Source organism: Micropterus dolomieu, linkage group LG09, assembly GCF_021292245.1.
Source record: "Micropterus dolomieu isolate WLL.071019.BEF.003 ecotype Adirondacks linkage group LG09, ASM2129224v1, whole genome shotgun sequence".
NCBI classification, from domain to species: domain Eukaryota; kingdom Metazoa; phylum Chordata; class Actinopteri; order Centrarchiformes; family Centrarchidae; genus Micropterus; species Micropterus dolomieu.
In genome coordinates, this window is record NC_060158.1 from 15,958,998 (window position 1) to 15,971,364 (window position 12,367).

General features: G+C 38.4%; 2 protein-coding genes across 2 annotated transcripts in view; one reads left to right on the forward strand and one right to left on the reverse strand.

Annotated features, from left to right (window-relative positions):
- fam83hb (family with sequence similarity 83 member Hb) overlaps window positions 1–986 on the reverse strand; it is an 18,105-nt gene extending 17,119 nt beyond the window's left edge. The window contains exon 1 of the mRNA XM_046058224.1: window positions 690–986. The gene's annotated coding sequence lies outside the window, so the exon portion shown is untranslated. The remainder of the gene's footprint in view (window positions 1–689) is intronic.
- A 5,150-nt stretch (window positions 987–6,136) lies between these two features.
- Window positions 6,137–8,258, forward strand: LOC123976530 (receptor-transporting protein 3-like). The gene is made up of 3 exons (XM_046058770.1): window positions 6,137–6,239; window positions 6,580–6,751; window positions 7,627–8,258. The coding sequence occupies exons 1-3, from the start codon at window positions 6,224–6,226 to the stop codon at window positions 7,970–7,972; spliced, it is 534 nt and encodes a 177-aa protein (XP_045914726.1). The 5' UTR covers window positions 6,137–6,223; the 3' UTR covers window positions 7,973–8,258.
- Window positions 8,259–12,367: the final 4,109 nt, after the last annotated feature.

Here is a 12,367-nt window from a genome sequence, read left to right on the forward strand (position 1 = left end):
GTGTGTTTGCAATACTATCAGAGCCTATAGATTGAAGTCTGTAGGAGGAAGGTGTTAGGTGTCTTCGTTGCGCAACTGACAAGGCTGTATGATTACAAGGCAAAGACTCTGTATTATCTCACCATTTATCTCTAAATTAGAGGGATCTCGAGGCCTAATGAAAGATCTGAAATGCATGCATGGCATTGTACAACCAAGGCATAAGACGTGCTTGTAAAAGTGTCTCTGCTTTTTCAAGACTTATTTATACCTTCCAACCGTACATTACAGTACAGTACAGTACAAGAAGTACCTATATTCTCATTCCTGAAAGTGTTCAAAGGATTGGAGATAGAGCAGCACAGTTTTTCAGTGCCACCCAACGCAGAGCCTTCTGTGTACTTGGACTATAACAACAGTACTGTTCAGGTTTTGCAATACACAGCAGCTACCTGGATGATAAATCCCCTATAAACTTCACGCTACCAGCATTTCACTTTTTGTATTCCACCCACATTAATGGAGCAATGAAAAGAACAGACATAAGTAAGATACAGTTATTGGATATATTATACCAGGAAGATTTCATTATAACAGAATAAAACAGGATAGGCCTATAATAGATTTTAATAGAGCACAGGACAGAATAGAGTAGAATAGTATACCTTTATTACATATAGATAATAAAAACAAGACGGAATAGAACTTACCCTCTGTACAAATAGTTCTTTTGTCCCAGTTTCGCCTGTTTCCACTCCGTACCTCCCAACTTCGCGGCTGACCTTGTCTGTTTTCTAAGTACCGACGGGTACCGCTCGCCTGCTTCACTTCGGTGCGTCACATTCCTCAGATCGGGCAACAACTCCACCCAAACCCCCGGTGTACACCCTCCAGTGTCGAGCAGCTAAGACAGGCCAGGCGAACACGGACTCCAGGGCCCGTGCTGAGCGCTTTACTGGGCGGTTTGAGAACCTCCAGAGCCGCCGCCTCTTCGGCACAGGGCAGCGCGGTGAATGAGGAAGAAGCGGGCAACTCCTGTTAGGCAGGGCTTTCCCACCGGTGTGACTCCGCCTCCCAAATCCGTTGATAACTGGGACCACAAGACCATTGGAAGTTCACTGCTACTGGCATATTTCAAAAGTACTGGCCTTTATGCCATGGTTGCTCATTTTATGTTGAGGATGTTTCTAAATACTTTTATCCAAAACTCATACAACCTTTGGGGTTTTTTTGTATGTGCCAATTTGGCCAACCGCCAGCCTTGTTCTCATACATCTACTCACTATTTCACCCTTCTTGCACCGCATCTTTACACTGTTTTTGTCTTGTCTTTGCTCTCATTTTGTTTTGTCTTGCTACTTTATGTTGACTGCATTGAACTTCTTAGCCTACATATTAAATGTAGCACCATTAGCCCAAGAGAAACAAAATGTCATCCCTACTCTTGGCTTGTAGGCTACTGTGTATTGATAGATTTATGAAAGAAGACATTTAGCACAGTATTCCTCATTCAAATGAAAAATCCCAATCAATAAAACACACTTCACTTCTTAATTCAATACACTCAGCTTTGCTGCTGTTGCCTGACATTGTCTGGCTATTAGCTTATGGTGGCTATTCTTAGTTAACTACAGTGTTGTAACTAACTTCAGTGTTTCAGTTTGCTGACTTGGCTCGTCTCTTTTTGGTGCAACTACATTTTAGTGTTTACATTTTTTTTACTTACAAAACAAAGCATACAGTGGCCCGTTTTTAGCATAAGTTAGGCTCTGTTTCCTTGGAGAACATGTTTCTTACTGAAACACTATGTAAATGAGTCAGCTGCTGTTTTTCTTTATACCAAAACACGAGTCAGCAGATGTCAACAGTTCCCTTTTCCCTGCTGCAGGCCAGTTGGCTCCGTTCCTTCTTCTGTCAAATCGGCTGGATTCGGGAAAGTTGTTTTACTAAAGGTACAGTGTAGATAAAGTAACCATACTCAGATCCAGTGACATTAGTCTCATGGGATATCCCCATGTAGGCCTACATATATGCTATAAACCAGCATTTGTAGGTGAAAGTCGATCTAGCAGTGCACAGTAGGCCGAAAGGTGAATGAGTATTATGTTAACTGAGCTGTTTTCTTTTTGTCTGAATGTACTTTTCACTACTTCTCTCTTTTTGATTCTCAGTCATTCACCTGTGCTCAAATACACCAGCAACCATGACATTAAAACAAGGTGTAATACAGATACATCCATACGCCGCTGTGTGTGCACTTTATATGGGCCGCACTTTGTCCTGGAACATGTCTATCTGACAGAACACACCTTGTTTCGTGGCCCTCTGATAGCAACGCACTTGAGTAGGACTGTGTGTTCAGTCCTGCTCCTAAGGGTGTGCCTTCTGCTGGAATGTCTGAGCACCAAGTCTTAGTAAGCTGTTATACACTTGCACTGTAGGAGCCATATTTCTGAGCTCTCACTTAGCCCGTTTACAGTTCATTCAAATGTGCAACTGTCCGCATGCCAGAAGTATTAAACAAGAGTTTGCACATAGCTGTGTGAGTGCTTACCAGCCCGTGACAGTGTGCAATGTGTGTAAAACAATATTTAATGAAAGAAGTATGAGTGCCAAGAGAGAAAGTAACCCAGGTATCTGCTTACATGAACAACCTCTGATAACAAACACTAGCAGGTATACAGGAGCTGAAACTTGGGGTGCGGCTGCTGCAAGGAATGTGCTCAAGGCATCTGACCACACCCAACGTCTGTCTCTCTATCTCTCTCTGTCTTACTCCACCTCCCTCTGCCTCCCTCTCCCCATCCTCCTCCCTCTCTGAGTCACCTGCAGACATTGAACAGGTACACAGGTTCAGGCAGAGTCTCAGCAGCAGCTAAATCCTGGCCTGAATCTCAACATGCCTGGCAGAGGAATCTGCGTCATCTGGGACTATTCGAATTCAAGCTTTATTGACGTGGTGATTTGAGTTCAATGTTGACAATGCAGCTGTAGAGAGCACTAACTGTAGGGATATGTAGAGAACATAAAGTTTACTGACAAGCCTTCGAAACTACTTCAGTGCTCCCAGGCACAGCTTCTATAAGACTGTTCATAAACACCACAAATGTAAAATATATTTCCTCATTTGGTGTTTTGGTGGTGGTGGAGGGAGCTGACTGGCACATCAGTCCAAAATCTCCCGTATGTGTTGGGTTCAGATCTGGTGACTGGTTAAATTCAACCTCCTGTAAAACTACACATAACTGAAAGCTTCAGATAAGCTACCAAAGAAATTTGTGGTGATACTGTTTTGTCAACTGCTGTTTCCAATATCAACAATGAACTTTCAGTTTCAAGCAATATGTTGTTGTACTGGAATAGTGTCAGTGTACTGCAGATGCATCAGTTTATTTTGTACACCTAGCTAAGATTAATGCATTATCTGTTGTACCCATGGTTATTATGTAACAGTACCACAAACTGCAGCCTCTAAAGATAGGATAAGTAAAGATAGAATTTCTCACAGGGATGTAATAGACTGTAGTAGTTTTAACTAGGTTATCCTAATATACTGGGAACATACTGTATTATAATATATGTTAAATATGGTGTCTTCTACGAGAGAATAAATGGAAAGAAATCTTTTTCAAAGTGAGATGACACAAAAGCACAATAATTCTGTAGGAAATGGAGAGTCGCTTTTGTGTTTGCTTTCCTCCACTTGTTGACAACTAATGTAGCTGTTTTCTCAGAGAAGACTTAAGCACCATTTACTTTGATCAACAAGAATTTACTTCAGTGCTGTAGAAAGGGAATACAAAGAGGTCACTCTGTGAGTCTGCCGTTGTCTCGTCTCTCTTTCTCTTTCTCTGTCTGGAGCCTGCATCTCTGTAGCCCTGTGAGCTTTCCAAGCATGCTTTTCTCACACTGTAATGTCACACCTGAGTATAAGGTGACTCTCTGGAGCCTGGGGCTTTGAGGTCATCCTTACACCACTGTGCTGGGAGAAAAGGTGCACAAACATGTGCCCTTCAGCACTATGCAGTATATGGGTTGCTATGTGTGTGGGGACTCTCATGCCAATGAGACGACACTACATTCCCATTACCAGCCACCATGTGATGATATTTCACCTTTAGTTTCTTCAGTGTGCAGGTGCTTTTTCCCACCACAGAACAAGATCCTGCAAAATTATTCTTCTCACCAGCTGTTAACGTGCAAGAGAAACATGATCCTCAGAACAAAAAACAATTCAGTTAGAATGAACATGTGTGTGTAACTAAGAAACCTGCTTAAGTAACTGTCATTATGTTGTTACAGCAGATAACACGTAAATATTCACTGCCTTCTAAAGTACTTCTAAATTAGATTTCTCTTAGGAACCATACAAACCTCCATGTGTGATTTATTAGATGTGTGTGTGTGTATTCCTGCTTTGACCAGAGCTCTGGGCCTTGTCGGTGACTCTGACAGGCATTATAATCAGTTTTTAGTACTGGGTGGGGTATCATCATGAACTGTAAACAACCTGAAGGAAATGAAATAAGAAAAGTCCTAACAGTGTGTGCAGGGTTTTTCCATTTACAGTAAGTATGTGTGAGGCATCACTACATACCTGTGACAGGTGTTGTCTTTCTTATGCTATTATTACCACTGTTATGATGCGAGTGTAATGATTATTCAGGAAACACAGTGCACAGCTTTACAGACATAAAGTCTGAGTAAACAGGGGTCAGGATTGTTAAACCAGTCTATATGTTTATATGTCATTAATGCGGTTGAGGTTGAAACCACGCATGCTTTTTCAGGAATGAATGAAGACCTAAAACACGTTTAAGTGTGCAAAGCACTGCAGCAAGTGATCAAAAGGTTTTACCCTCCTTTAATGTAGAAAGGTGCCACAGATTAGTGTTTGCACCAATAATTCTTTAGGCTTAAATTTGAAAGAATGACAAATTCAGCCTGCTGAAAGAAGAAAATGTAGATGAATAGGACTGATAGAGGTGTAAACCATAAACTGTATAAAACAGCGTCAACCTTAATGCGATGGATGTCAGTCACCAAACACAACAGGCTGGCACAGCACTTAAAACTCGGCTTGATGAGAGCACCTGTTTCAGACAAATGCTACCTGGTCATCATCATTCAAAGTGTTAATGCTTAGGTGTAACGTGCGAGGTGCCTACTGGTACATCTGTACCAGCAAGAAGAAGGGACACATTCTTATAGGTTAAAACTCCTGCAACAATTATATTGACAACTTAATCAGCGAAGCCAATGTGTTTCAGTATATTGGTCATTCAGATAAAGCTCATCAGGACGACCCTAATGTTTGGCAGTAACTCCAGTTTCCATTATGTTTAAAGTATATTTACTTATTATAATACGAATGGAAAGCTGATCCAGTTCACCTACTTCTGAGAAACAGGCAGTGGCTTGTGGGAAAGGACTCCTTAAAATACTTGTTTCCACTGTGCAGCAGAATATGCCACCCTTTGGTTCAAATGCTCTGTAATTAAGTTCAGCATGTGGTCTGTGCCAAACAGTCTTATGCTGCCCCCTACTGAATAGAGGTAAACTGAACCTCAGTGAAATTTGCATCACACTTGCATCACTCTTGCAAAGATTTTACTTTAAATGAAACAAAAAGGAAACAAAGACAAATGTTGGTCGGGGGAAAATATGAAACAGGTAAATGATTCACTGTGAACAAACAAAGTAGCTGAAAAATAAAATGAGCTTCCTAAAGATACAGAAAAGAGTCAAATACTTAAGTTTATCAACTTACTGGGGAAAGAAATAAAATGCTTATATCTTCTAAATCAGATTGGAGGTTAAAGGAATAGAATCAAGCTCAATGTTACTTTTTAGACCATTAAATATTGATTGGCCTATATTAAATTATATATTCTTTCCCAGTTCATGTACTAATCTATTAGGCTACTGTCTTTGTGTCTGTTTTGTGGTTCAACACACGATGCAATTCCTGTTTATGAATTAAGACCCCGCAGCCATTAAGATCTAATGACTAAACACAGTCATCTTCTGTAGGTAAAATCCCCTTACACGTCTAGCAACGCTCGTGTTATTGTTGTGTGGGCTTTGCGTCCCCTCCCCCTGACTAGATGGAAAGTGAAACTATGATGTTACGTTTCGTTTTCCTGAGTAACAGCTGCAGATGGATAATAAATACAGGAGGCTGTCTGCAGAGCAACACTGAGAAGTTAAACGTCGCTTCATCTTCACCAGATCATCAAACAACATGAGCAGATCTACAGGTACCACATGTTATAGGCTACTTTTTGTGTAATGCGTTAATATGCTTTTTAATTTGGTGCTATGCAATTTTTGTTTTGATCAATTTGACGCCATTGCTGCAACGTCAACATTTCCAGTGTTCATAATGGCTATATTTACAGTTTCTAAAGGCAGACCTGACAAGAAAAATGTTTGGGCAACTGTCAACAATTTCCAAGCTCCTTTTTATTTCATGGTCAGTGACCAGAAAGAGTAGTTAAAAAATGTTAAACATTTTATTGACTGAAAGGTACCATGTTGACTTGCATATCTGTTTTTTCCTGAATGTTGTTTTTTTTTTTTTTACCTCCACTCATGCAGACTGGGTTCCCTCCTTGTGGTTGGACACCTTTGAGGAACTGCTGAATGAAGATAATGAGCTGGACTATGGAGACCAGTGGACTCTCAACTTTAACTACAGCCAGACTGACAAAGTCACCAAGGAGGAGAGGAAGAGAGGCTGGAAGGTCTACTGTCACTGTGCCTATGGAAAGTACGTATTGTTCTATATTCTCAAGTATCAATATTTATAACTTGAAATTACACACAGTGATTGACGTTGTGGTCAAGGTGTATAAACATTTGTTGTCATAGTAGTTGGGTTAATACACAGGTCGTAGTGTTGTGCTTTCTCAGACGCTTCATCATTCTTGTTGCAACTTTAATCTTCAGGTCATATGATGAAATGATTGTGATTAGGCAGCAGGTCATGTGCAGAATTAAAACAGTGTCATTCTGTGGAAAAACCTGGTACTGCACCCTGGTTAAAGAGGGCAAGTCATCCTGCTGTATGGGACGAGAAATGAAAGAGGTGTTCAGATATTTTACTTGACTAAAAGTATCAATACTACATTGTAAAAAATACTTTCAAAATAAAAAATATACAAAAGTGTTTAAAATATAATGTATAGAAAGTAAAAGTGCATAATATGCAGAACGGCCCATTTCAGAATCATATATATTTTATTACTGGATTATAATTAGTGATGCAGTAATGTGTTCATCGCTTTAATGTTACAGCATGTAAAGGTGGAGCTGGAGTGTAACCTAATATGCATGTATTAGTTGATTTATATTTAGCATTAATAATCTGCAAATTAACTAGTAACTAAAGTGATCAAATAAATGTAGTGGAGCAGGAAAAAAAAGTAGCATAAAATGGAAAAACTCAACTAAAGTACAAGTTCCTCAGTTGTACTTAAGTAGGCTACATTATTTGAGTAAATGTACTTAGTTATATTCCAGCACTTGATGTAATAAGTTATGAGAATATTGACCCTTTTCCATTTGAAATGTTGGTTTAACAATTCAGAAACCCTGTGAAGCTCTATGCCTTTGACTCTTATTTATTGTCTCATTTCCCCACAGTTTCTGCTGTGCATCCTGCAACAAGACCTGGCCTTCAGCACGGGTGGTGGTGTTGTTCCGCTACCGGCTGCGGAGTGACCGGGGGACGGTGATCATGCGGCCCTTTGGACAGGCCTGTCGCCGTTGCAAAGATGATGAGTTTGATCTCCCTGGTTTCTCAAAGAAAGAGGTGGAGGAAGCCTTGCTCAGGCTGATCCGCAAAATCCGGAAGAACTGCTATGGAGATGAGGACGACGACGATGATGATAGTGGCTCGGCATGCTCTACCAAGGTGTGGACCAAACCTCACGAGTCTTCCCTTTGTGAGGCCTGCATCATGGGCATTTGCTGTCAGGATGATGACTAGTAACAGTATGACAAGTGTGTGTGTGTGTGTGTGTGTGTGTGTGTGTGAAAGAGAGAGAGAGAGAGAGAGAGATGACTGCAGAATGACTGTTGACTGCTCCTTTGGAATTTGTACATGTCCATTTTCCTAATATTATAAAGTTGGCTTATTATGTCATAATGAAGGTTAATGGTGTGTTATCGAAATGACCAAGACAAACCAATGTTAAGATTGTTAAAGTAAATATATAGATTTGTATCTTTTTTGTATTTTTGTTGTTATTAATAAAGTTATAAGTTTCACCATGTTTTGTTTTGGGGGTAATGATTATTTCATGGATTTCTAGATGAGATGGAGGACAAGTGGTGGAATGGAACTAAGTAAATTTACTCAACTTCTTCCATTTTATTCTACTTTCTGCTCCTCTATTTCAAAGGCAAATATTGTACTTTTTCCTCTGCAACAGGTATTTGATAGAATCAGAATCAGCTTGATTGCCAATTAGGTTTACAGATACAAGAAATTTGCTTTGGTGAATAATAATTTTAAATGTAAAATAATTAATTGACAGACATGATGATCTTATTAGATATATGGGAGTTTTATACTAACCTTTCCATGTAAAATAATGTCCACTTTGACCAGCTACGTATATAATACCGTGGTTCCCCAGTTGGGGGTCAGGAGTTATTGGATCAAGGCTCACAAGCCCAAAAGGTAATAAGATAATCATCTCAGTAGTATTACATTTTTTTGTATTTGTATTTTATTTTATTTAATGCCTTTCTCCTCAACGATGTATCCAGATCCCCATCTTAACAGTCGGTTGAGGTCTGCTAGATCCCTTTTTTTGCCTCATAACGAACCATCCTCAATTGATGACGATCAAGCCTACGTTTTCTCTACTCCCACCTCTCAAGCAAATCTTTCTTGAAATTCACTGTTGCAATACGCTATTGAGGGGAAATAGGCAACTTTATATCATACCATGTCCTCTTTACTCAAAATTAGCTAAACCCTGCAACTTTCACTTTTGGCATTTACTGACAACATGAACACCTACAGGGTTTAATGATAATTTTTGGTTCTTGATTGAACTCGACGTTTTATTGGATTGTGTCAAAAGGTGTTCATGTTATTGCATTGAATCTGCTTTCTGGAATAAATCAGCTGGTAAGAGGTATATACCACATTTGAGGGAAAAAATAAGATCATGGACCATGGGAAATGTTTACGAAATAAAAATACCAACAAGAATAAAAACACATTTCTCATGAATTTCTGTCTCTGTGGGTGTTTTGAGGTAAAGCCAGATGCAGATCGAAACATTTTAAACATTTTCTGTTTATAAAATAGCTGAATAGGCATTTGCAGCATCAGCTATTCACTCTGTGCTTTCTTTTTATTTTAAAAGTGTATTTTTTTTATTTTGACCATATATTGTGGGCGGCACGGTGGTGCGGTGGTTAGCACTGTTGCCTCACAGTAAGAAGGTTGTGGGTTCAAACCCTGGTTGCCCTGGCCTTTCTGTGTGGAGTTTGCATGTTCTCCCCATGTCTGCGTGGGTTCCTCCCACCATCCAAAGACATGCAGTCTAGGTTAATTAAAATTAATTGTCCTTAGGTGTGAGCGTGAGAGGTTGTTCATCTATGTGTGGCCCTGCAATGGACTGGCAACCTGTCCCAAGGTCAGCTGGGTTTGGCTCCAGCAGGACAATGGATGGATGGACCATATATTGTTTGGGATACATCCAAATATATCATATAAGACTTAGTTGATATTAGATTATGTTGACAGGGTTTCCCACACCTACTTAAAATCTGGACATTCTGTCAACCTTTATGTCACTAAAATAAAATTTATAAATTTAAAAATTTAAAAATTTAAAAATAAACCTTCTTCATCCTAAACCAACATTGAGTGAGTACCACTGCTGTGACTTTTGCCCAACACAATTGTTAATGCAATGATATAAAACTAAAGTGAACTAAACTGAAGCAAAAGGAGGCAAATATTGTCTTGATGGAAATTCTTTTTTCAATTTATAATTTATTTTAATCATAAAAGACAAATCCAAATATTATTTTTATAGGCTACACAAAAAAGGAAGAAAAACACAAGCAATATAACAATCCGTTGCATGTTAAATAAATATTGGTAGGCAACCCCCCAAGGCTTACAGAAATGTTTTTTAAGGTGTTGTTGATTAATTGTCCACATGTTGTGCACTTAGAAGTCACTTGTTTGGGATCTAGCAGGTGTTCAGAGAGACATAAGTTAAAATTAAGTTCATCTTCATTGGACCATCATACAACAACATGAGCAGATTAATAGGTACCACATCTTAGGCAACTGTTGTTCAAACTGCATTTAATTTGTTGCTATGCAATATTTGTTTTGATCAATTTGAGAAGTGTTCAGATACTTTACTTGACTAAAAGTAACAATGCTACAGTGTAAAAAATACTTTTTTAGTGAAAGTACAAATGTTTTCAGAATATAAAGTACCACATATGTAGAATGGCCCATTTCAGAATCATTATGTTGAATTACTGGATAACAATTAGTGATGCATTAATGTGTTTATCATTTTAATGGTGCAGCTGGTAAAGGTGGAGCTAATATATAATATATATGTATTAGTTGATTTATATTGAGTAATATAATCTAAATCTGCAAAGTAACTGGTAACTAAAGTTATCAAAGAAATGTAGTGGAGTAAAACGTCGTGCAAAAACACCTGGCATTCAGCACGGGTGTCGGTGTTGTTTCGCTGCGCAGTAAAAGGGGGACAGTGGTCATGCGTGCTTTTGGACAGGCATGCAAAAGATGTCAAATTAATAAGTTTATGCTCCCAGGGTTTTCCAAGAAGTTTTGCTCAGGCTTATCCCCAAAATACGAATAAATTGCTATGGCGAGGACGATATTGGTAGGGGCAATGTAAGATCAAAGCAAATCATGAACACCAAACCTCACGAGGCTTCCTTTTGTGAGGCCTGCATTATTGGCCTTTGTCAGTATGCTGTGTGTGAGTGTTTGTGAGCGAGAGACTGACTGTGGAATGACTGTTGACTGCTCCTTTGCAATTTGTAAGTGTCCCTTTTCCTAATATTTCAAAGTTGGCTTATGTCATAATGAAGGTTCAGTTTATGCAGATTTGTACCTTTTTTGTGTTTTTTGTTAATGGTTATTGGTTATAGTTAATTGTTAATGAAGGTTAATGGTGCGTTATCAAAATGATCAAGACAAATAGTGTGTTTTTGTTGCTTATAATAAAGTCTTAAGTTTGACCAAGTTTTGTTTTGGATGTAATTATTATTTCATGGATTTATGGATGATGAGGACAAGTGGTGGAATGCAACTAAGGAAATTTATTCAACTACTGTACTTCCATTTTATTTTAATTTCTGCTCCTCAAATATTGTACTTTTCCTCTAGAACAGGTATTTGATAGAATCAGATCTTAATACATAAACGGGAGTTACATGTTAACCTGTCCAATTAAAATGATCTCCATTTTGACCAGCTTCAACATTAAATTGCTGGTTATATATTATTACATTAGTATTAGCAATGCAATGATATACAGTGGTTCCCCAGCTGGGGGTCAGGAGTTGTTAGACAAGAGACGTGTGATGTTGCCACTTTTGCCAAATTACAGGATTTTTCCTGGTAATAGGCCTACACATCAAAGGTTCTCTTAAAGAGAGGGGGGTTATACGACTTAAGGAGAAAGTCAAATTTTAAGACTCACAGTTTTTGAACAACCAGGAAAGTTTCGGTTTATTTGTCTATGGTGTTAAATTGTGGGATAAACATATTCCGTTTTAAAAAGATGTACAAAGAAATTAGATTCAAGAGGTATAGAGATGATGTAGGGTTCTAATACTCACCTGGGGTTTTATTGAATTATATATGTGTATAAATATTGTTTTTTGTGTGAATACATGTATGTGAATATAACTATATTTGAATATGTATTGTCTTTGTTTATAGATATATTTTTTTTCTAGGGTTTTTAGTTGTTTTATTAATTATGGCATTTGGAGTAGGGGTTTTACTTATTCCTACTTCTTTTCGCACATGTAAATAGAGGTGTTAAAATACCGGAAATTATGGAGTTTTTGTTTGGTTGTTTTTTTAACACTGTGTTTTTTTTAAATTCTTTTTTACAAGTTCGAAATAAAGATATCAATAAATCAATCAATCAATATATATAGATATTGAAATACAACTGTTATATCAGCTATAAAATAAAATTTAAAATGAAGGTTTCAGTAAGCAAACAGTAAACCAAACAAAACCACCCAGAGAACCCAGACAACCGACCAATCATGTGAGAGCCCACCGTGTGACACTTGGTTCCGAGCATGCGCAGTAGGCTTTTCTCTTTGGCAGCCACAACAACACACTGAA

What these genes read in the sequence shown, in the direction of transcription:
- LOC123976530 (XM_046058770.1), top strand. An exon ending in TGTCACTGTGCCTATGGAAA is followed by an intron (nt 6,752 to 7,626) that starts GTACGTATTGTT and finishes ATTTCCCCACAG; the next exon opens with TTTCTGCTGTGCATCCTGCA.